Genomic DNA, 22,271 nt, shown 5'->3' with positions numbered 1-22,271 from the left:
CCCCCAACAAAGCTTCCAGTTACTCGGATAGTATATCACTTCAAGTCTAAGTCAGTTTATACTTAACTCACAGCTATTAGATTTAAAAGTTAGATACTAGAGTAATATAAATGAACTCTTAAAGTAGTGTCTGCTTGTACAAGGACACTTGTATTTGTGTTTTAACAGGACTGACAAAGCAATTTATAAATTATTCTGAGCAAACCAAGATAACAGGGATAACATTTTTCATGGAATGAAGATGTCTACCTTCTGTAACAAGACAAGAACTGGAAAGATATTAAACAAAACATTTATGATGTTCAGTATCACATTTATCATGATGTCGATCCAAAATCAAATACACACCAGTGTTTCTTCATGTCATCCATAAGAAGTTAACCACCAACATAAATACCAAGTGCACTGACATTAAAAATCACTTGTACCACACACACAAAAAAAAGGGGCTGAGATGCGACATTACCAGAACGGGCAGAAACGTGCTTAGAGACAACTCTCCAGCCTTGTCATTCTAGTTAAAACCAAAGCAACTGCAGTGAGAACACTGGAAGAAAAGGCATTTCTATTGCTTTTCTGGCAGGTAAGTAAGCCGTATGATAAGCTTAACACACTTACAAAGTCTAGAGTTAGCAGCAGTAACAGAAAACTCCCAAAGAAAGAACAATATAAAATTCTAATTCTGAAACAACTACACGTATTCATCAAATGATCTTCACCTCGGTTTTGCAGACTGCTCAATAGATCCCCCACTCAGAGCAGTAACAAAGAAAGATCCAAGTATGTTACTTTTGTTTCATTCCCAGCTGCCTCAAACAACAAAAAGGCTGTTCCCACTTTTATGAATCCTTTAAAAGGGGTGAAATGAAAGTCAAACAAGGTGACAAAAATAATCTGGGATTTTGAACTGATGACACAGCTTCTAGTACCTCTCTATCCAGCATGCACTTTTTCATCCAAGATTGCTTTCTATTTCCCTGTAAATTCCCAGTACATCTTTCTCAAATCTTGTTCAGACAGCATGCATTCCACTTACTTTTGTGTATCTATTGCAGAAAAGCATAACTCATTGCTCCTGTGTGCCACTATATTAATCCATTTTTCACCTGCAAATTGAGCACTGTCTGCAATTCTTGTCCTCTCGTCTAGAGAAGGATAAGATAGTGCTGGGAAACACTTGGAGAAAGGCCATGAGAATGATCAAAGGTGTGCAATGGCTCCCATACAAGGAACAAGGAAGCAAGTTGAGGATGCCTAAGTCTGGAAAAGAGGATGGTCAACAGAAACATGACAGAGGTCTACAAGCTAGTACAGTGCACAGTGATTCACCTTCTTTTCTAATACTGGAACAAGAAAGAAGTTATCAAACCAACCCAGTGAGTCAGGGTAAAAGGAACCAGTTCATCACACATCACCTTCATGTAGACCACTCCTACCCAAAGAATGTAAACGAGGAGTTTACACAGACTCAAGAGAAGATGGACACACTTGTGGGAAACAACCAACCAAAGACTACTAAATACACAGAAACCATGTCCAGCTCAGAAAGTACCGCCACTGAAAACAGCTGGGAGGCTGCAGTAAGCCATGGGACAGCATCGCATGCACTTTTTCACTCTTGCATTTTTTCTGGGTGCCTACTTAGAGTCCTGTTTCTGCTGATTTCCCCAAGAAAAAAACTAAGTGTCATCTGCTGCTGCCCACAAAGGGGGTGAGCACAACAGAGACATGGAGAAAAAGTGTAGTGTAGAGGGCTAAAGTGAAACGAGAGAGGCATCCACGGAGCAAGCAGAAGGATGCTGCCCCGGGTACTCTGCACAGAGGCAGTGCCGGGGTAGGGAACAGAAACAGACCCCGAGTTTCTGGGCTCCCCACCTCAGCTTTCCCCCGGTCGGTGCTGCACACGACGGGCTGCCCGGAGCGGGGACAAGGGGCCGCCGGAGGGATCGCTCCGGCCTGACCGGCGCTGCCATCAGCCGCTGCGGCGGAGGGACCAGCACTGCCGGGGGAGGCCGACTCCGTGTCCCGCAGGCGGGTGTTCCACCTCCGTAGGTGCACTGCTACCCCGGCACGTACCTGACACAAGCCTCCCAGGAACCGCGCCGGGGGAAGCGGCCCGAGCCCGTTCCCCATCACAGCGAGGCACCGGCTGGGGCCACACCGAGCTCCCCCCCCGACTCCCAGCTCCGCGGCCTGAGGTGCCCTCACCGAGGCCCCGCCGGGCGCGGCGGAGAGGGATGAGGGTGACACGCTGCCGCCGCTCCGCTCACCTTCCTCCATCGCCAGCCTGCCCCCGCCGCCCGCCGCCGGGACCCCCCGCCGCTCTCTCCGGGGAGCCGCCGCCCCGCCCGCGCTCCTGCAGCTGCCGCCCGCCTCTCGTCGGCCCCTGCCGCGGGAGCGCTCTAGCATAACACGGCGAGCGGAGCGCAGCGGCCCCTCACTTCCTGCTGCCCCGCTGCCGCTCTCGCCGTCGGGCGCCTTCTCCGGCGGAACTGCGGCGGCAGAGCGAAGCGGGGAGGCCGGAGCGTACCGGTGGCGTACCGAGGCGCACCGGGGCACCGGCTGCTGGCTGGCCCGCGCTTCCGGGAGCCGCCTCCCTGGAGCGGAGGGGTCCCGCTTGCTCAGCATCGCCTGGGGAGCTCAGGTGTGTCGTGACTCTGTGCCAGCACAAGGGCATGGTGGAAGAGGTGGGTGGTTGAGCCTCGGGCACCTATCTGCATCCCGGTAAAGCACCGGAGCACGGCGCCGGCGCCCCACTGTCACAGAGGCTGTACAAATGCGGGACAAAAGGATGTCCCCACCCCCAATGAAGTTAAAGCCTGCTTTTTTGAAAGATGGGTTGTGTTTGGGTAAAGGAAGCCCTGTGGAAGGGCATGAGGAAGAGGTGAAACACCTGTGTGCGTGGGCCACAGCCCTTGGGGACGACCTCCAAGCATTGTCCAAACCTGCTGTGCATAGAGGTGAAGACAGCTGGTGCAGGCCCCAGGCCAGGGGAGAGTGCTCCCGAGCAGCATATTTTCCAAGGGGCACCTTACTGTCTCCTTCCCAATGTCTTGCTACAGCTCTAGGGGATGGTCTGAGCACAAAGCACAGGCTTGAGTTGGGAGGCAGCCATTCAGCAGACCATAGCTGTACTACAGGCTAGTCTTTCTCATGGGATTTGCCTCCACTCATCAGATGGTGAGAGTGAGTTCTTTAATAGGTGGTGTAAAAGGCCCCATGCATTAGAGTATGCTGAGAAGCTCTGGAGTCTATGGACTCACGGTCAAGGACCATGGTCTTGGCAGAGATAGCCTAGCAAAAGCTGGAGGGCTGGGACGATACCTCATGCTTAGCAGAACCTGCTTAGGTTTTTATCTGTCTTAGGTCAGACCTGTAATGTTGAAGATCGGGGATCTCTAATGATCTGGGACATGTGTGGAGATGCACCAAGGTTCACTACCAGGGCTCAGATACTGTTCCCTGCTTTAAGTGCTCTGGACTAAATTCTGCCACCCTTTGAGGGAATCTTGCCCTGAAAATGAACTGCCAGATTACGATTATCATTTTTGCGAGCAGGATGGTATCAATCAAATATTGAAAGGTTGCTGAAGACGCCACCTACTTGCTAATAGTTTAGAAGTAAATAGAGTGAAATAACTGGGAGATGGCCAGGACCTGTGCTGTCTGCGTCTCATCGTGTGTGTGTGTGTGTGTGTGTGTGTGTGTGTGTGTGTGTGTGTGTGTTTGGTTCCCCAGGCACAGTCTGCTGAGGCCCGCGCTGCCTGGGTTCAGTTTGGGGTTGGAAGGCTGTGAGCCTGGCAGCCCTCAGCAGCCGACCCTGTCCCGCTGCAGGAGTGCATCGCTGAGCAGAGCAGCTGGGTTTATTTAAACCTCTCCAAAGCAAGCCATCGAAGGAGCTATGAAGTAGGTTTGTGGGAATTGCACCTTGGGGACTGCATGTCTTCTGACATGTCTTCTGACATGCAGCTGGGCCAATGCCCCATCAGCTGCTGGAAAACTGACTTGGTTACTTGTTAAGCAGCTGCAAGATAAAACTGAACCGATTTGTGTGTCCTATTGGAGTGTAAAATGAGATTTATTAAGTTTCATGGATTTTTTAATAAAATCTAAAATAATTCTGCAGTTGTTGATTTATTGGATAGTTAAAAGGGTTGCTTATGTTTTTAATGTTCCATAAATTATCCATTGCATTTCTAATGTAATTGGTTTTGATCTGGTTTATTTTTCTCATAATTTGATTCTGTTGTAAGTTACTGGAACAAGCACAAATAATCATTGCAATGAAAACAACAGCAATAATTTGAAATATTTGTACTCAGATCATCAATACGTGGACAGGAATAAAACAAATGACTTCCCAGTCATGCTCTACATTTTGTTTTTCTTAAGCTGCCTTTGTACCTGCTGTTTCGTACTGTACCTAGTTAAATTTCTTGTGCTACTCCAGTTTTCTGCTGATGCTCCAGCATGTGGATCATCCCACACTTGAGTTCAGTAGAACTATAAATACACATCAGGTTCTTCACATGCACAACTGTACAGATAGCAGAGAAGTGAAAAATCCAGCCTGCTCACTTGATTTTTATTTTTTTCCAATGTCTTATATGGAAAAACTGCACATTTCAAGGTGGGAGAACCAAAAATCATCTTTCGTTCAAGTTTCTTTCTTCCAGAATGAATATGCTGAAATAACTTTTAGAGTAATGTTGAAAATGTGATTACTTCTGTGCTTCAATCTTCCAAAATGCTTCCTGTAACTAATATTATATGAAAGTTATTTCATTTGACAGCTTATTATGTGCCCTCAACATTGTGCTGTAATACGTTACTATGAATAAATACAGGGATATTGTGTTCTTTCTCCAAGCTTTCTCTGTACAAACATGCATCATGTATCTGCATGATGGCATTCATCCTCTATTTTCATATTTCTAAGCCCTACAGACATAACTTTCCTTTTTGTTTACAGTACTGATGCTTTCTCATTTAACAATCTTTCTCTCTTTTAGGAGAGAAAGAGGCAAACAGACACAGATGTACTTTAGTATAAAGCATTAATACTGGGCATATTTGTCATTACTCTCTTGTGGTTTAAGCCCAGCCGGTAACTCAGCACCACACAGCCGCTCACTCATTTGCTCCCCACCTTCCTTCCCCCAGTCTGGGCAGGATGGGGAGGAGAATCAGAAAAACGTATGGAATATTCCTCTGGCTAGTTTGGATCAAGTGTCCTGTCTCTGCTCCCTCTAGGCTTCTTGTGCCCCTCCGTCCCTGGCAGAGCATGAGAGACTGAAAAGTCCTTGATCGGGATAAGTGCTACTTAGCAACAACTGAAACCATTGGTGTGTTATCAGCGTTGTTCTCAAACTAAAGCCAAAACACAGCACTGCACCAGCTACTAGGAAAAATAACTTACAGCTGAACCCAGGACATACTCAAAAGTAAAGAACATGTACTTGTTTCTTTTGTAAAAAAAAAACAAGTTATATTTTCTTGTACTGTAAAGTTCCCATGGCTACTTTATGTAAAGTTTAGTTTCAGTGGTCAGGCAATGACAGTAGATATTTCACCCATTCTCCTTTCATGGGGTTAATTGTCCGGCTTCAAAGTTACAGTTTTGACTTACTGTTATCTCAAGGTTTTGCTTATTTTAATTATTTCAGACCCTTCCCTCCCCAAAGCTGTATCTGTTCCACTGTGATGTAAAAAATACTGCCTACATAAGTGTTCATGGGACATTATTTTTTCACTGTGCTCTCCCACCTGGTATGGGGAATGCAAGGAAATGAGTGGGGGCATGTTGGGGGATAATGACAATATGGAAGCATTACTTAAAACTGGACCTAAGAAGTCAGAAAATTAAACTATACAAAAAAAACCAAAACTATGCAAACTATATTAAGCTATACAAACTATAGGACTGTGTAGAACCATAGAATCTTTGGGATTTTACCATGTAATTAGTTCTCTTCTTACCTTATCTCAGCACATCTTTCAGTGCTTTTGATCACTTCAGCTCCTGCCTTGCCCACCATGTGAGTCAGGTTCTGTTGTCACCTGCTTCAGTGTAAAACTTGGTTAATAATCAATAAAGCTGATTTGCACACTGAAGCTGAGTTGGGGACATGGAAACGTGCTTTGGCTGTGTTCTCTCTTTGTTTCAATCCTCTGGTGATAAATCTATGTTTTGACTTCTACTGGGGCCATTGGAAATTTCCTTTGTATCTCCCCCCCCCGCCCTCCCCCCCCAGATGTTACTGTGTTACCACAAACAACATCCTCTTTAGTCTTCTGTTTACCCCTTGTGTTTACCATGTCTTCAATTATGCATTTTCTAGTCCTGTCCTTGGAGCAACATGAGATCCTGCACATTCATTTTCTTCTTCCTATCACTCCTGATGCTTCCCTGTAATCTAGAACTAACTCCTAAGTCAGGCTGTGTTTACATTTGCATGATGCTCTAAAGCCTTTCATCCTGTCACCTTTCCCTTCTACATCCCTCCATCACCCCCATTATTTTCTCCATCCCATTTTTGAAACACCTTAAATAATTCCTCACCCTTCTTTGTGCTTTCACCCCCTGGAAATGCATTGATCCTTATCACAGGTGCCTTTATTTGACCTGTAATTTTCTGTATTAGTTTCTCACTTTTCATCTTTCTTCATAAGACCAAGCCACATCAGCTGGTTAATTGCTGTATTGCTCCTCCAGCCCAACTGCCTGTGGAGCGCTGTGTCGGTAGTGAAGTAATGGTAAAAGGACTACAGAAGAAAAAGCTTGACGTTTGTTTGTTTGTATAAACACCCCCCACCCTCCACCCCCATTAGTGATATGACTTGCTTTCTGTGTACCACTTCCCTCTTTCTACTCTTGCTCCTACTCTTGTACTAGTTCTTGTTTGCACTGTGGACAGAGTTCCTCTAGGCACGAGCCTGAGGAACATAATACTGTGTGTTGTAAAACACACAGTATTATGTGCCCAGCCAGAAATAGCTGTAAGGGAGCATAGCCAGCAGATAACAGCCTTGCCCTTTGCTTGGCCTCTGCTCTGTGAGGAGGCCCAGTGCTTTGCTGTTGTTCCTGTTCTTTCCTGCACTTCTCTTTTCTCCCTGAGCTGTCTCTTTGACTTCTATCCAAGGATAAAACCCTTTAAGGTGAATGACTCACAGCTCAACACTTCCTTTCAGTCACGCTTTGCCACCTAAGACATCGGTCAGCTCTTGCTAAACCACAACTTGGGGTTTTTATTGCTTATGACAACATCCTTTGTGCTCACATCTCTGATTTCACTGTCACTTCTGCTCGGTTGGAGCTATTCTTGTTTTTCTGTGGTTGATCAAAGCTGTGTTTCCTCCTTTCTCCCTGCGGCTTTGATAGCATTTGATTCTTTAACTATTGCCTGCAGATTTTGGAGCCTGGTGGCTCCTTTGCTTCTGAAGCCCAGCTGTTGGGGCTACATTTCTGAGGATAAAGGTGCAGTTCCCCAACACAGCCTGCCCTGCCAGCGCAGAAAGGCAGCCTGGCCCCTTGCCTCCCCGTGCAGCATCCTCACCACTAATCAGCTGCTTGGCCAGCAGCAGCGCAGCCTCCCCAGCTCCCAGTGACATCCCTGGTGACACTTGTACGATGACAGTGCAGTTGGTGGCATTGCACAGGTGCTGATGATGGGATGAGGGCTTAGCAAACACTTCAGCTGGTGCAAAACAAGCACTAGAATCCAGGTCATTTCCCAGGCACCATGTTGTCCCTGCAGGGCAGGGCTAGCATGACTGGATGTCACTGAAGCCCCATCCCTGGCACTGACATCAGCAGGAATGACTGATCACATCCAGGATATTGCTCTTGGAATATTGTGTTGGCCTCTTTTTGTGTAAGAATTTTTCAAAGAAGTGGTGCAATGTGATCTTTAATGTATTCGTGCATTAGTGTCTTACTGACTACACTACCCAGGCACATCTCCCCATTCTAACACAGTGACTCCCACTCTTAGCCCCATGTTCTTTTCTGGCTGTGTTACTGCTGGCAGAAGGAAAGGCAATATCGTTGCTTTTGATGGGTTTCCAACTTTAAGCAGGAAGGAGTTTGGCCTGATGCTTGAAGATTATAAATCCGGAATACAGCTCAGAGCCCTAACGCTAAACAGACACTAGATCCCTTCTTCAGAGTTGCATCCAGTGTTATTAAAACTTTTTGGACTGAAGCAGCCCTCTGCATCTGGTGCTGCTTGTAAGAGGAGTGAGTAGAAACATACTCCAACACAGGCAAAACGCTGTGCTGACCTACTAGCTATCACCAAGCTAGTAAACTCTTATCTGCTAGGATTTCCTAGACAACAGGAAAAGAAGTGGATGGGGCACTCAGTGTAGACTCAGTGCCACTCAATGTAGGCTGCAACATCCACCTGGGATGTGGAATCTTGATTCCCAGGGAACTCTGAAAATCCCAGCTATAATTTTCCAAGGAGCAAATGTAAGCCACGCACTTTATTTTGGAAAGGTGTGATTCCTCTAGGAAGGGCAGCTTTGTTCCCTGAGCTTTTCTTGACTCCCTGCCGGCATTGCCAGACTTTGACTTCATTCCCAGAAGCAATGTTCCCCAAGCCTGGAGTTCTCTGAATTAAAATGCTGCATTTGAGATCATTACTTTTACTGGCACCTACATCAGTCAGTATAACTGATTTTATGAGACATGGGGCATTATGGAAAAAGCACGGAACAAATATACCTAACGTAAGCAGGACACACATCGCTGTATTATTATGCATAACTATACAGTTACATAAATGCTTTTCTTGGGGAATCACCAGTGATGGCAGCCGGCTTTGCTTAGCATGTTTGGGCTAGTTAAAGAACTGATTCATCATACTCTGAATGTATTTGTTTCCTGCTTGTTCTACAGTAAGTGGATTACTGCCTGCAATTTCAATAGTAATTAATGAAGATGAGAAATTCATCCAGTGGTAAAATTGGGTCGTCTGAAGAAGAGGAATGATTTGCCCCACGTGTCAAAGCTGATGTTGTTACTAGAATATCTCTGGCTTGTTTGCAGACCGACTCTTCCTCTTCCTGACAGATGCATTCTACCAGCTGGTATAACAAATCTAATCATACAAACCATGATTTGGGTTTTCCGTTCCTCTTCCATCTGAAGTCTCCCCATCCTTCTATTTGTGCCACTCGCCTTAGACTTATTTTTGCAGTTGAATATTTCTTCTCAGACTGTCCCACCATCCAATACTCAAGCTGGTCAAACTTCGAGCGCAGAAAGCAGCACAGCTGCATTGCTGTGACACTTGCTGCACTTGGATTTGCACTCTGCTTCCAGCAAAAGTTGTCATATCATTTCTGGTACCCCTGATAGCGTGAATAGCTCATTCAGCTAACTCTGGACAAAACCTTGTTGCTTAGATGGAGAGGAGAACAAAAGGGACCCATGGCATGAGTGAGAGGAGCTGGCTACGCAGGGATCTCAGCTTATTCCATTCAAATGGGAACTCTGAAGGAGATTCCCCTACTTATTTTTTTAAAGCACACTGTGATCCCCAGAGGAAAGGCACTATGCTAATGCAAGATAATAATTATTAGTGGTATTATTACCAGTGTTTTAGTGGCTGTTACTGTAAAACCTTATTGCAATGCTTACACAGGAAGCAAATATACATTGGCAGATGGAGGGAGGGAGGAAAAGCTATGGGTTTACTTCAAGCCAAAAGTGGCTAAACTTGACTTTCAATTTGAACAGAGTAATCTCAAAACAAAAGCAGATTTTTTACTTCTATGTAAATACTTCTGGATATTTTTGAATTGATGATGCAACTGGTTTCTGCTCAGGTGAAACAGACAGCCTGGATGGGAGATCTATCATTAATGAGCAATTTGTGAAGAGATTAATTTATGAGAGTTCAGGTGAGCAGACATTCAACGTGTTGGTGCATATTGCTAGTGAAAGTGCCAAGTGTTTATATGGTTTCTGTGATGAGAGAATCCAGGGAAACCAGGCTTTGCAGTTGGGCTTAGTTGGCTGTACTACTTTTTCTTGTGTACGTCATGTTAAAATCATTTGTTAAATATCCTTCCCAGCTTTACGTCACTCTGACTTTACAAGTGAAGAGTTTGGTCCTGCCCAAGGAATTGCAAAGAGAATGATGTTTGTTGACAGAGGCAGATAATACCTTCCACTTCAGTGAGTCAGGATGTCAACAGCAATGACTTGGACAGGAACTGACAGGAAATTTAAGCTTCGTCATTGAACTCATCATTTTTGGCAGAGATGCTAAGGAAGGAACGAAACACAAAGAGACAGAGGAAGAAACCTGGATTTCCTCCCAGAGAGAAAGTTTACTCAGATTGCTTGGTCATAGACTAGCTTGTTTCATTCACAGAAGACGTCACAGATAGTCTCAAGAGAAGCTACGGTGTCCACGCCATTGACATCAGGGACCCTGAGAAGCAGCAGCCAAGAACCCTTTCCTGGAGTATACTTCAGGAGGGTATAATTAATTGCTGTAAGAGCCCAATGAGGCTTCACTAAATGCAAATAGTCCCACAAATATCACTGAAAGTTCTCTGGTGAGTTTTGTAAACAGGATTTTACTAAATTAAAACCAAGCATAGATGATGAGTGTTCAAAATGTCAGTTAATTTTATCCTGAAACATTTACTTATATGCTGGAGTTTAAATTTTCATTAGTTCAAAGAATGGTAATTTTTCTTGGTTCATGTCTTCCAGATGTGCAGGGTTGCAAATCAATAGCCAGCCCCCTGCAATAAATTTTTGTTTAAGACACTTTATGGCCAGGGCAAAGAGTATGTATATAAATGGGGAGAAAACTGACAGACTGCTAGAAGATGAGTGTGCCTGCCTTTCCTTAGAAAAGTTAATGGAAGTATCGGCCTGTGGGTATTAAGCTTGTTTGCGGAGTTTTCCCTCCTCCTTCTCAACCCTGTTTTTGCAGTTGGCATTTGGAGACCTACTGAACTAAATCCAAGCTGATGTGTATGCCACCTAACCACTGAGCTGAATGGAGGGGCAAGAGGCTTATGAAACCAGTCCTGGGATATTCCGCCTGGAGGCCACCATTTGTGACTGCAAAAGGGAGCAGTGAAGGGAGTTCAGGGTCTTATGAGAACACAGCCTAAATTAAGGCAGGCTCTGGAATGTGCAGTGGCAGGGAAATGCAATTTGATAGAGACGCTGGGGCTTGGAGGTGAGCAAATGCCACCTACACTGCTCCCAGGAGGCTCCTGTTTCTCAGAAATGTTATGGCAACATACTGCAACCTAGGTATTAGTTGTACTTTTCTGTTTGCTTTGTCATTTTGATCACTAGCTTTTACCCTGTGACAAAACCATACTAATACGTGGTAATATAATCATACAGATAGGAACACGCGTTTTCAGTGACTCGAAAGAAGTGGGCAGCATTCTTGCAGTTTCCAGACTTGATTGCAGTGAGCAGTTCCTACCCTAAACACTGAATTTCCATTATGACAAAGAAAGGATTCTCAGTAAATACAAAATTGTTAAGTGCACCAGTAACACACAGCATTTTTCCATTGGATTAAACATACAGAAATTGTCAGGACTCATCACTTGCTAGCCAGGTTCAAAGGTAAGTAACCAAGAGAGCAAGTTCAGACAGAAAAATCAAAATCCTGCTCCTTCAACACTGCTCAATGAACATTTCTTGCACTGTGAAATGCTCGGTGGTGAGGTGGATGTTTTTCCTCAACAGACCCTGTTGAACAGACATGTATCAGAAGGCTTATTTATAGCTCATGTGTATGTAAGATGCTGCTCTCCTGTTAGCCAGAACTCAGCTGCTCTCATTTGACCTCATCCCTAGAAGGCTGAAACTTTATTACTGTAATGAATCTTTGTTTCTCCTTCCCTGCACCTGGGGGATTTAAACGTGCTTATGCCAAGATGCCATCCCCTTGCTGGGTAATATATAATCTAGGATACATGCAAGTTGATTTCACATGGGAATTAGAGAGGGTGGAAGAGATTTGTCACAAGACATTTTCGACCCTTGTTACATCAGCCTTTGGGAGCACAGTATATCAGCCAAGATGAAGACTTGCCCTGTAAAATAGGTCTTTAGCACTGATAAACAAGGCTTCAATAGGAGTTGAGGGTCAGGCTAGTAGCCTGAAATACTGAAGTCATTTGGGACATCGAATTAATGTATTTACCCACAAACAGGTTCAGGGTGGAGAAGGGCAGGGCAGCTTTTCTCACCTGATAAACACCATGCCCTGTCTGATGCCAACTGCTGTGAGAGAACCTTGCACTTCTTTGAGTCCACATTAGTCCTCAAATTTTTATGAAATTGATCGGTGCAGAATTCAGCCAGTCTCGTGCCCTTCTCCGTTTGATTCCCAATAGCACTGGCCTTCAGTTTTGTGGGGATTTATTGATTTAATGGCTGTTGTCATACCTGATCCGGTGCCCCCTGGCAGTGATTGCAAAATGTGTTTTCCACAAAATCTGTTGTTTTTTTTCCTCTTCTGAAGGCCATCGGACCCCTTCACTTTTACATTGCTTTATGAATATGGGTCACTTAAAATAAATTAATATTTCTGCCTCACTTTCAGAGCTCGGATTAAATGTTTTTCAGCAGCAGCTCCTGGTAGAATCAGGTTTCTTCTTTGGTTGTTCTGTTTCCTCCTTTTCCTCCAGAGCCAAACAGTTCAGCTGAAATCCTGGGAACACCAGTAAACCAGTTACTGGGAAAAGGGGTGGGATTTTTCTCCCCTATCTTGATCCACCTGAAGGCCTGGCATGCTGCTGCAGCCCATCATCCCAGCTCCAGATGAGCTAATGGACAGAAAGAGACATCTCCCGAGGGCCATTCACCCCATCCTGGAGGCTGGGAGAGGTGTAAGGAAGCACTCCCGGCAAATGCTATTGCTGGAGCCGGAGCTATTGCCATGGATATGCAGAGAGCTGGAGGTGCATGAAATGAATTGTGCCTGAGCACGACTACAGGGCTTAGAAAGGGAGAAAAGGCTTAACACCAAAAAACGCAAATTGACGGTAACAGGATGAATAGAGGAGAAAAGGATATTTTACAGTGTGGGTTGTCTAGTATGTTATTTATTAATATCAAATCTCAGTTTATTTTTAAGATATTTTATTAAAATATATTTTAAAATTTTATATAGAATGTAAATAAACGTAAACTTGTAACATTTTAATGCGATTTTTGTTTTCTTTAAGCTAATATTTGTTTCATTCAAAACCTTTCATTTTTTTTTCCCAGAAAACATTTGTGTTGTATTTTTTTTTTAATTTGCGACCAAAAGTAAAATGAATCACAACTTTACCAACAAACCCCGGAAAAACCTCCCAGGGAAGCTAACTGTTAAATCTCTATGAGTCTCTCTACATCATTTTCAGCAACCAGAGGCCAAGGCTTCCACCTCCACCTGTAGCACCCTTCATGCATTATTAACTCTAGTCCTTTTCAAAACACATCACTGTGCACATTTACTGTACGTAAATATAGAGTTCAATCTTATTTATTCCACATAGTGCTGCAGAGTTAAAGAGCTTTTAAAGCCCATGCATGGTAAACAGGCTTTCTCAGAAAATTAGTTAGCTTATGTTTAAAAATCTGGAACCTTTTACAGGGCAGATTATCTGTCACAATCATTATTTGCTATGTGACCTTGGAGTTTATTTACTTGTGCAGCACAATAAAAGCCACCCACAAATTAATCTTTGCAGTGGTTCTGCTTCGTGTGAGTTCTAAAGCTTTAATTTTTGTTTCATGTTTTGCTTTTAACTCACATTCCAGAAGCCATGTGCCTCGAGAAGGATCTGTTATCTTCCTGGTGTGCTTTGTTACTTTTTTTAAAAAAGGCAAATTCCCAAATTTCATGATTAGATAGAAACTTGGAAAGACAGAAAATCGTGAAGGCAAGTGTATGTTGCTCCGATGACTCCCAAGTTAATCCTCTGATGTGAGGTTTGCTAGTGCATGGAGGCTCCATGCTACTCTTAATTTATGCAAACTATACTGACGCATGAGTAAGCAAAGAAAGAGTCAGTCAGGATTTGGACTAGAGGTGTCAGGTTGCTTTCTATGAAGGCTGTGAGGTTATTTTAACTGGGGAAAAGGGAAAGGATACAGAAGTCAAGAACCGATGAAGAGAATAGGGGTTGGAACAAGGCTCCTTGTTTTCCTTTTGCAGCACGCTTCAGTAGTTGGAAACTTCAATACAGGGCATACCCAGGCTTTGTGAAGAGGGATGCTGTGGGCTTGTCAGAGGTGACACAGTGAGTGGCACAAGTGTGGAGCTGTTCCATACGTGTTCCTGCCTTTTTCTAAGAAAGGTATGGGTGAAGCAGTGAGCATCCCATTGAGCACCTAAGGGATGTTTAAATCCTCTGATCATATCTGAAGCTGTTCTGTTACTGGAAAGAAGAAAATGAAAACAAAAACATTCAAGCTGTAAATTAAAAGCCCACTGCAGATGTCGATTTCTTGAGCAAAGTTATTAAGAACATTTGTATGCATATTATAAGTAATTAAAAACAAGCAAACAGGAAGAAAGCCAGGCGAGAACACGCAGGTTGGAGGAGAATTCTCCACTCAATTACACAAGTGCAAATGAATATCTTGTAAAGAAATCCACCATCATTTCCATGGGTGAAGTTACAGTCATGCTGTCTATAAGTAGCTTAACCGTAAGTGCTGGAAACCAAAACAACAGCATACCATTTACAAGAAGACAAAAATTAAATGGAAAACAAAACCAACTTGTCTGTTCTCAGCAGTGGCCTGGAAATGAGGTTATCCTCTCTGTAGATGCTGATAATTTGCTGAAGTCTTTGCAGGGCTGGGACTGGTCTGTTTTTTTCTAAGTAATGTCATAATTAGTCAGTTGCTTGAAGGTATTTGTCTGAGAAGCCTTCTCTGATACTGTTACTGGGTTTTGAAATGTGTACAGTTATAGTTGCTCATACTATTTCACTGATAAACTTCCCTTCTGAGTAGGCATAGTGGTCCTTATTTTCTCTACATAAATTCCTTATTTGCGAGTGTTCTGTGAATAATTCAGACAATAACTTCTCATTTCATGTGATATTTTGAAATTCTTTATTCCCCGTGTTTTATAGTTAAGCTGTAAAATGCATCATTGTACTTGCTCCTGACTGGAAAATGAAAAGCTTTTAAGACCAGGTATAGTCAATAGCAATGCTCTTTTGACTAAAATAAGTGAAGGATTTAGAAGTATTTCCAATAAGTACTTTCAAGAAGTATTTTAATATCTGAAAGTTGTCCCGCAAGTCAAAGAAGAGATGACTCATAGATCCCACTAGGAAAAAAAATATCCACCTTGTTTGCCCAAATGCCAGACAATCTTTTAATCCTCTTCAGATTAATTTACTCATGTGAAATTGATATTTCGAGGTGCTGTGGTACCTGCCAGAGCAAATAAGTTATTAAGCAAGCTTGTCTCCATAGAGCTTCTGCATTCTATTAATCAGGTGCCACAAGGAGACTCGACTGGTCTGTGCCGACTGATGGGGGGAATTAAGGCCAGGTGAAATGCCAAGCTCCTTAGCTCATCTGCTGCAGAGAGCAGGTCTGCAGTGTGCCTGCTCAAGTCTTGTTATGGGAATAAATCTGATGTGCCTCTCTTAGTAGGTCAGAGAGAGCCGACAGTGTCGTGATACTCAGCATGTTATCATGTGTATCACATAAGCTGTAAACACAATTAGGTTGCAAAGGCAAACACTGGAAAGTTAAGAAATGCTGGAATTAAGAATGCTTACTCAACCGACATCTGTCTCCTGGTGGCAAGTGATTTGATGCTATCTCTAGACACATGATCACCCACTGGTGTCTTCCCCTCCTCCGGTGCCCAGATTGAGCAGTTTGTTTACTCTGTACTGAGAGTGCCCAGCCCATGTTTACTGCACACTCTTCAAACCCTGTTTTGAAAACATCTATTTATTCTTACCTGTGTTTTTTCATATGACTGTATTGTTGGATTAGCTCAGAAAAATAGAAGACATGAAGAGAGTCCCTGGCAGCTCCCATCTGTGGGTGCTTCACATGGCAATTGCAACACTCCTGAGGGAGGGGGGAGTGGGCTTTCATCCATGCAGGGGAGTGGGGAAAACAAATTCCCTTGGGTGCTATCACAGTGAAGCCCAGCGAAATTCAAAGCCTCCTGCACAGACACTCCATCTCCATTCACAATTCCTTGCTCCTGTGTAAATCTCTTTTCCCCACTTCCTACAGTTTATTCCACCTATAACATATAAATCCACCTAAATCATATAAATTTCCCACAGCTCTGCATTCATATTGGGTGACTTCTTCCCAGCAGCATTCAGAGGTCACTTTAGTGACCTAAAACCACTGTTTCTCCATAGATCTGGCCCATAGCCCTCACTGGACCGACAGCACTTCCCACCTTTACCACAGAGAAAGTCTTGGCCACCTTGGGCTGGAGCTCACCCCAGGAAGTCAGATATGATACCCAAGCATCTCAACTGGGCACATGCTGATTTATTTTTCTTCCAAAGAACATAATTTATGGATTTTCCTAATTTTCCTCTGAAACTGCAAAAAGTAGATCACTGAAAGAAATAACACTGCTGTGACAGAGTTCTGAGTACAGAGAAATTAGGCTTCCTCAAAGAAAAAGTTGCCAGTGTCTTAATTTAACACAGACAAAATGATGTCTTTTCCTCTAGGCTCATAGCTGGACACAGCTGCACTGATCTGCCTGAAATCTTCCCCAGTAGTTCAGCAAGAAACAGAGATTTGGAATGAAAATTTCAGTTCAAGCTTGACAAAATCATAAGCAACAGAAAACAAGGCTCCTAATGGGACATGCTGGAGACCTTAATAACAGGTGCTGTCAGCAGCTCTGCTTATAACAAGCTGTAGGAATTGATGGTGTTCTTTTTAAAATCATCTTCACATTTAAATTTTGATGGGACACATTGGTCAGACACTGCATGCAGGGCAGATAAAGCAAATAGTGCTAAGTCACCAGCAGTCCTGCAGGAGTATTTCAGACAAAACTCCTTTTGCATCTAAGAGGAAGATGAGGTTTGTCTCCATTATATGCATATCTGGGGCATATAGAGCTGTTCTCCTGCATGAACATTTAGTGCCTCCTCACTCAGAATGGCCCCATGTGTTGTCCCATGTGTGACTCACACCCATGCTCCATACTTACCCTTCCAGAGACCAGTCCCCACATGGTATATAAGCTTACTCTGTAGGCTTGGGCTTTCTCAGGGTGTTCATCATTAAGGTGCTGTTTAGGAAGCCCCAGTACTCCAATTGGAGTGACTGATAGGCATTTTCAGTTGCCTGGCTGGGCAAACCTAGGCTTCCCTTCAGTGCTTAAAGGAGGGTTATAAACTATTAGGAAGTGACCTCAGCTGGCGAGTATATCATGTCCTTTCATTCTATTCACTTACAGCATTTACAACATCTCCCCATTATCGTTTAGACTTTTACAACTCTTAATGACCCTTTTATCAGAGCAGCAATAACCAATAAATCCCCTTTGGCATTTACTGTCCTGTCTCTAATGCATAAAAGCCCCAATTTATAACATCTCATGAATGCTGAAGATTATTTTTCAAACTGGTGGTACTGTAAAACTTCTTCAAATCTTGCTACAAAAATAAATGCTTTTATAAAGGCCCTGTTTCAGGGGGTTTCTCAGCATCAGCCCTAAATGAAATTCACCCACAACCTGCATTAAACTCTGTGGACTGGATGCTGTATGGCAGAGAGAAAGCAGAAGGTCAAAATGCCTTCCTCATGGGGAGGTGTCCCAACCCGTGCCCATCTCCTGTCAGGATCAGTTTGTCCTTCATTGCCAGGAGGGGTCTCAGGCCCATTCACATTCAGCAGGAGCTCTGGGATGGGGGACACAGATTTCATTCCCAACAGTCATCACAGACAGCACGGATGAGGCTTGTACACCTGATGTAGCCCATTCAGAAGCCAGGTAACTGAAATCAGGTTTCTGTGCTTTGTCTGAACTGGCGGCAGGGAGCAGGCACCACCAGCAGAGGCTTCACCCCACCCTACACCAGTGCCGAGAGGGACACCTCTAAGGCATGTGGTCCCAGCTGCCTCCTCCCTTTAACACAGCTGGAGCTATGCTCCTGGCTGACAGCAGTGATCTAACTTCAAACCAGACAAAATTAGATGTCATGGATTTCCAGGTCTTTGTTTGCGGTGATGACAACATAACTTTGAAGTTATCTCTGTTATTAGAGGCAGAGACCAGACTCCAAAGGTACCTTGTTTACTAATTGCAACTTTTGCCCAGCACCCAGTAATGTCCTGCACTCCCTGGTGATTACCATTAGTACCATTTGAAAGCTTGTCTTGTCTTGATTTATCTGCAGGCAGCCATGGGACCTTGCAGAAAGGAGCAGGATCTCTGCTACCCCCTTGCTGGAACCCTCTCCTGCATTTCCAAATCTCAACAATCAGAACACAGCAAATTAGTCCTTAGGAATCATTTCAAACTGATCTGTTAATGCAGGCAACCTGAGGATACTGTGTGTTCCTGGCAATGGTTTCAGTTTTACTAACTCTGTTTCTAGATGGCTTGATTCAAAACTGGGAAGACTTGACATCAGCAGATTTTGGACAGGCCTGTAGATATTTCTATGTGGTGAATGCAACGCTGTGTGAAGACACCCAGGCCAGGTCTAAGAGAGCTACTGCCAGGGCTGGGGGTCAGTATTACTGTGCTGGTGAGACACTGCATCCCAGCTAATTAGCCCTGATGAGAAAGTGTCTATTCTGACCTGGGCAGGCAGCTCACTTACGTTTTCCTCCTGAAATGGGCATCTCTATGCCATGTGGAGACAATCTCAGTGCCAGAGCAGCAGGGTCTGTGCCAGAGAGAGAAGATCTGCTCAGTTCATATTGTTTGCTTTACCCAGGTCTATTGCCAGGTCCTCTCACTACCCACTCTGTCATTTTTCTTCTGGCTCCTGCTGACCCTCTTCTCCTCTGCAGAACTATAAACCCTACAGCTCCCTGAAGAACTTTTCATTAATATAATTTATTAGTTAAATCATTCCAGTGACCTATTTCCCATTCAACTAGCATGTCTCCCCATCCACTCAATATAATTGGTACAGCACCTGAACTCCGCTGCTGGGTTTTAAATGGCCTGACATATATCACTGAGTCACAGGATATTAAGACAGAGGTGAGAGGATTACTGGCATGCTGCCACTGGGATCAGATTGGATTTCTTACCCAACCACTGAAACATGTGGTTGTATAAAGAGGGTTCACACAGGCTTGGTTCAGTCCTTACTCAAAGCTTGACTGCTTGAAAACCACATGGGGGTTTTACTAAGGCCTGGGAGCTTGGCCCCACAACGAAACCCTCCTGTGTACATAGTCCTGTTGATTTTTGGAAGGGGGCGGTCTGTGTGAGGCTGTGTGGGATGTGGCTGGTGAGGAGAGCTGTGCTGATCTCCTCTTCCTGGAGCTGGAGTTGCATCAATGCTCTTCTACTGCCTGGCCCCAGGAGCTCCCATCACTGTGATTTCTTCTTTCACATCGTGGTTCTCTCCCCACTGATCTTCTTGTTTCTAAGTTTAAGGAAGTATTAAACACTGGGCTGTAGGCTTTCACTGACCATTAATTTTGTTGCACAGTCTTCTCCCCCTTTTGAGTTACAAAACATGAAAGGGTGCAAAACACAGCCATTCTCTTTGCCAAGAGGCATCCATTCTGCCTTTTTGTTCTTTTTCCTGTGGAAAAAAAAGCCTGCTGACATAATCCGCCTTGTTCAGGATCTTTGCAATTGGCTCCTGTTTGTTTTGGGCTCCTCCTTCTATCCCCTCATGTTCCCTCACCCCCCACCCCTTATCCAGGGGTAACCAGGGAAACAGGGAACCATGGCAACCCAAAGCAGCATAATTTGTCTCTGGGAAAAAAACATAACCATGCAAAATCCCTTTAATGTTTATACCAGGCAACTGGGTCCAAATCTTCTATTTTCCTTCCTCTTTGGAGCAAGGAAGTGATGGGATTGCTTCCTCTTCATTGTGGCTGCTGGTGCCATGAGCCCCAGGTGATGCTTAGCTCCCACTACTTGCTTCACCCAGCCAAAGCCCTCAGTTCCTTGTGCTTTCACAAAGCTGATGTGGTAGCAAGGCCTCAGTTTCCATCACTGTGTTGGTCCTGTCCCACCAAGAGCAGTTGGACATGCTAGGGCAGCTCCACACAACATCTCGCTCCCTGTTGTTATCATGGGGACTTGATTGCCCCATCACTAAGTACTCCTCAGTTTTGAATGTGTTTCTCAACAGGACATAGGGAAGTGCTTTTATTGCCAACCAGAGGTGGAGAGCTCGGGCACAGAATGCTTAGGGTCCAGTTTTCAAAGGATGAGCCAACTGGGTGCTTCTCTGTAGCTCTGGACATGTTTTCCTTTTTGCGAAATGAGTCTGCAATGGAGAAGGGAAAAGTGTCCTCCCAGTCCCACTGCGTCAGGTTCCAAACACTTTGGATGGGGGACAAGGCTTCTTCCCTGCCAGGCAGGGCCAAGGACACAGAAGTCCAGAACACAGAATATGTATTTTTATTACTATTTACTGTAAACTAATGATGGTGTCAGAGCAGTGCAATCGTCACTGCTCCTCCAAAAAGTGGGAAAGAAGGACAGCTGGGAAGGGAGGAACATGGTGCCTCCCTTCTCTCTTTCCCCTGCCATGACACTTTCCCTTTTCCCCCAAATAGGGAAGGGGATGACACTGCCCTGCTGTTGCTCGGTGCCCATCAGCAAGGTTGTGCAGGGGGAGAGGAGGCTGCTGCTCCCTGTTGCCTTGCCCTGCACCCAAGCCAGTCTCCTCGGGGGATGATAGTAAGATCCTCAGAAACCCCACAGCCACTCCTTCTCCAATGGGATACTGTGAATGCTGTGCTTAGAGTACTGGAGATTTTTGGTATCAGTTGTGGAAGTTGCCCCGCACTGCCCCGCACTGCCCCGCACTGCTCAGAGGCCAAGTCAGCGAAGAAGTAACTGGCAGGTTTAGTGCAAGAGACAAACTGCTTGACTTCTAGCTTATTTCCAAAATAGAACGCTGACTGTAAGTTGCCTTCTTTAGGAGAAGAATGATGACAGTAGTAATAAATTGTACACATTTATTTTTGAATTTGCAGATGGGTGAATATTGAGTGATGGTTGGGAAGAAAACAAACAAACCCTGGCAAGCAGCTATTTTTATAGGATAGTTTTGTGTTGAAATTTCTATAAGTTGGCAACAGAGTCATCATGAGACCTCTTATCCAGATAAGACCATGCCAAAATCTTCAGGAAACATCTTGAGTGTTTAATATTTTATTTACAAAAATGGAAGGAGGGAGGGGAATGAAGGCTCAGGGGAATGTTCACAGCAGTACAGTGTCTGCTCTGTAAGGCACCAAATACTTTCTATTCTGTGGATATAAATGGGACTTTTTCCAAATCTGCCACTTGCTAAGCTCAAATCTGGGGTAGCTCCAAGTCAGGCCCTGCACCGGATTTGCTTGAAGGCTGAGGAGGGAGATGTCACCAGGCAGAGTAAGCAAAGTTCATGAACCTTGAAGACCAGCCTGGGGTATCTCACCTTTAAGCCCAATGAGCATGCTGACAGTAGACTGGCTCTCCAGTCTCTCCAAGCACAGTTGTTCTACAGAGAAGTCAAAACGCTGCCAGTCACGTTGTCCCTGCCTCCTGCCTCCCTGCCAGCACCCAAACAAGGTCTGTTCACAGGAAGCATTGAGCCAAGAGGACGTCTGCTGCCTCCATGACTGCAGCTCCAGGCCCAGTCCTCTTGGAAATGACTTCTTTATCAATGTTTGCTGTTTGTGTTTAATATCTAGGAAATGTCTGGACTTTCTTAGACTTTGTGCTATGTCATGGCAGTGTTGCTGTGTGGATGGGTGCATTTGTCTGTCCCTAAAGTCTGCACTGTGAAGAAAACATTTTAGAATTAAATGTTGGCTCATAAAGAAGTATTTTATACTTTTAAAAAGTGATCTAGAGCCCTCAATGCTGCTCTAGATAGTTTCGGGATAATAACATGATAATTCTGTTTATTAGACTTGGTCTGTTGAAATCTGCCATTTAGTCTGCCTGCAGAGGGGAGGAAAGGGTTACCTACTCTGTGAGAACGGAAATCTAAGACGGGAGCTTTATAACTAGCTCTGTGATGTGAACATTAGATAGTAATGTCTCAAAACTAAACTATTTAAGCAGCTCCAG

At 44.4% G+C, this 22,271-nt stretch overlaps 1 protein-coding gene across 1 annotated transcript in view; it reads right to left on the bottom strand.

The window, feature by feature from the left end:
- DPY19L4 (dpy-19 like 4) overlaps nt 1–2,464 on the bottom strand; it is a 29,229-nt gene extending 26,765 nt beyond the window's left edge. Inside the window, exon 1 of the mRNA XM_057403016.1 lies at nt 2,271–2,464. Within this exon, the coding sequence (XP_057258999.1) occupies nt 2,271–2,409 (139 nt within the window). The 5' untranslated portion in view covers nt 2,410–2,464. The remainder of the gene's footprint in view (nt 1–2,270) is intronic.
- Nucleotides 2,465–22,271: the final 19,807 nt, after the last annotated feature.

This window comes from Pezoporus wallicus, unplaced genomic scaffold (genome assembly GCF_028554395.1).
Source record: "Pezoporus wallicus isolate ANWC-B61680 ecotype Strahan unplaced genomic scaffold, APGP_CSIRO_Pwel_v1 contig_2456, whole genome shotgun sequence".
NCBI classification, from domain to species: Eukaryota; Metazoa; Chordata; class Aves; order Psittaciformes; family Psittacidae; genus Pezoporus; species Pezoporus wallicus.
Note: the sequence above shows the minus strand (reverse complement) of the source record. Positions and strands in the feature narration are given on the sequence as shown.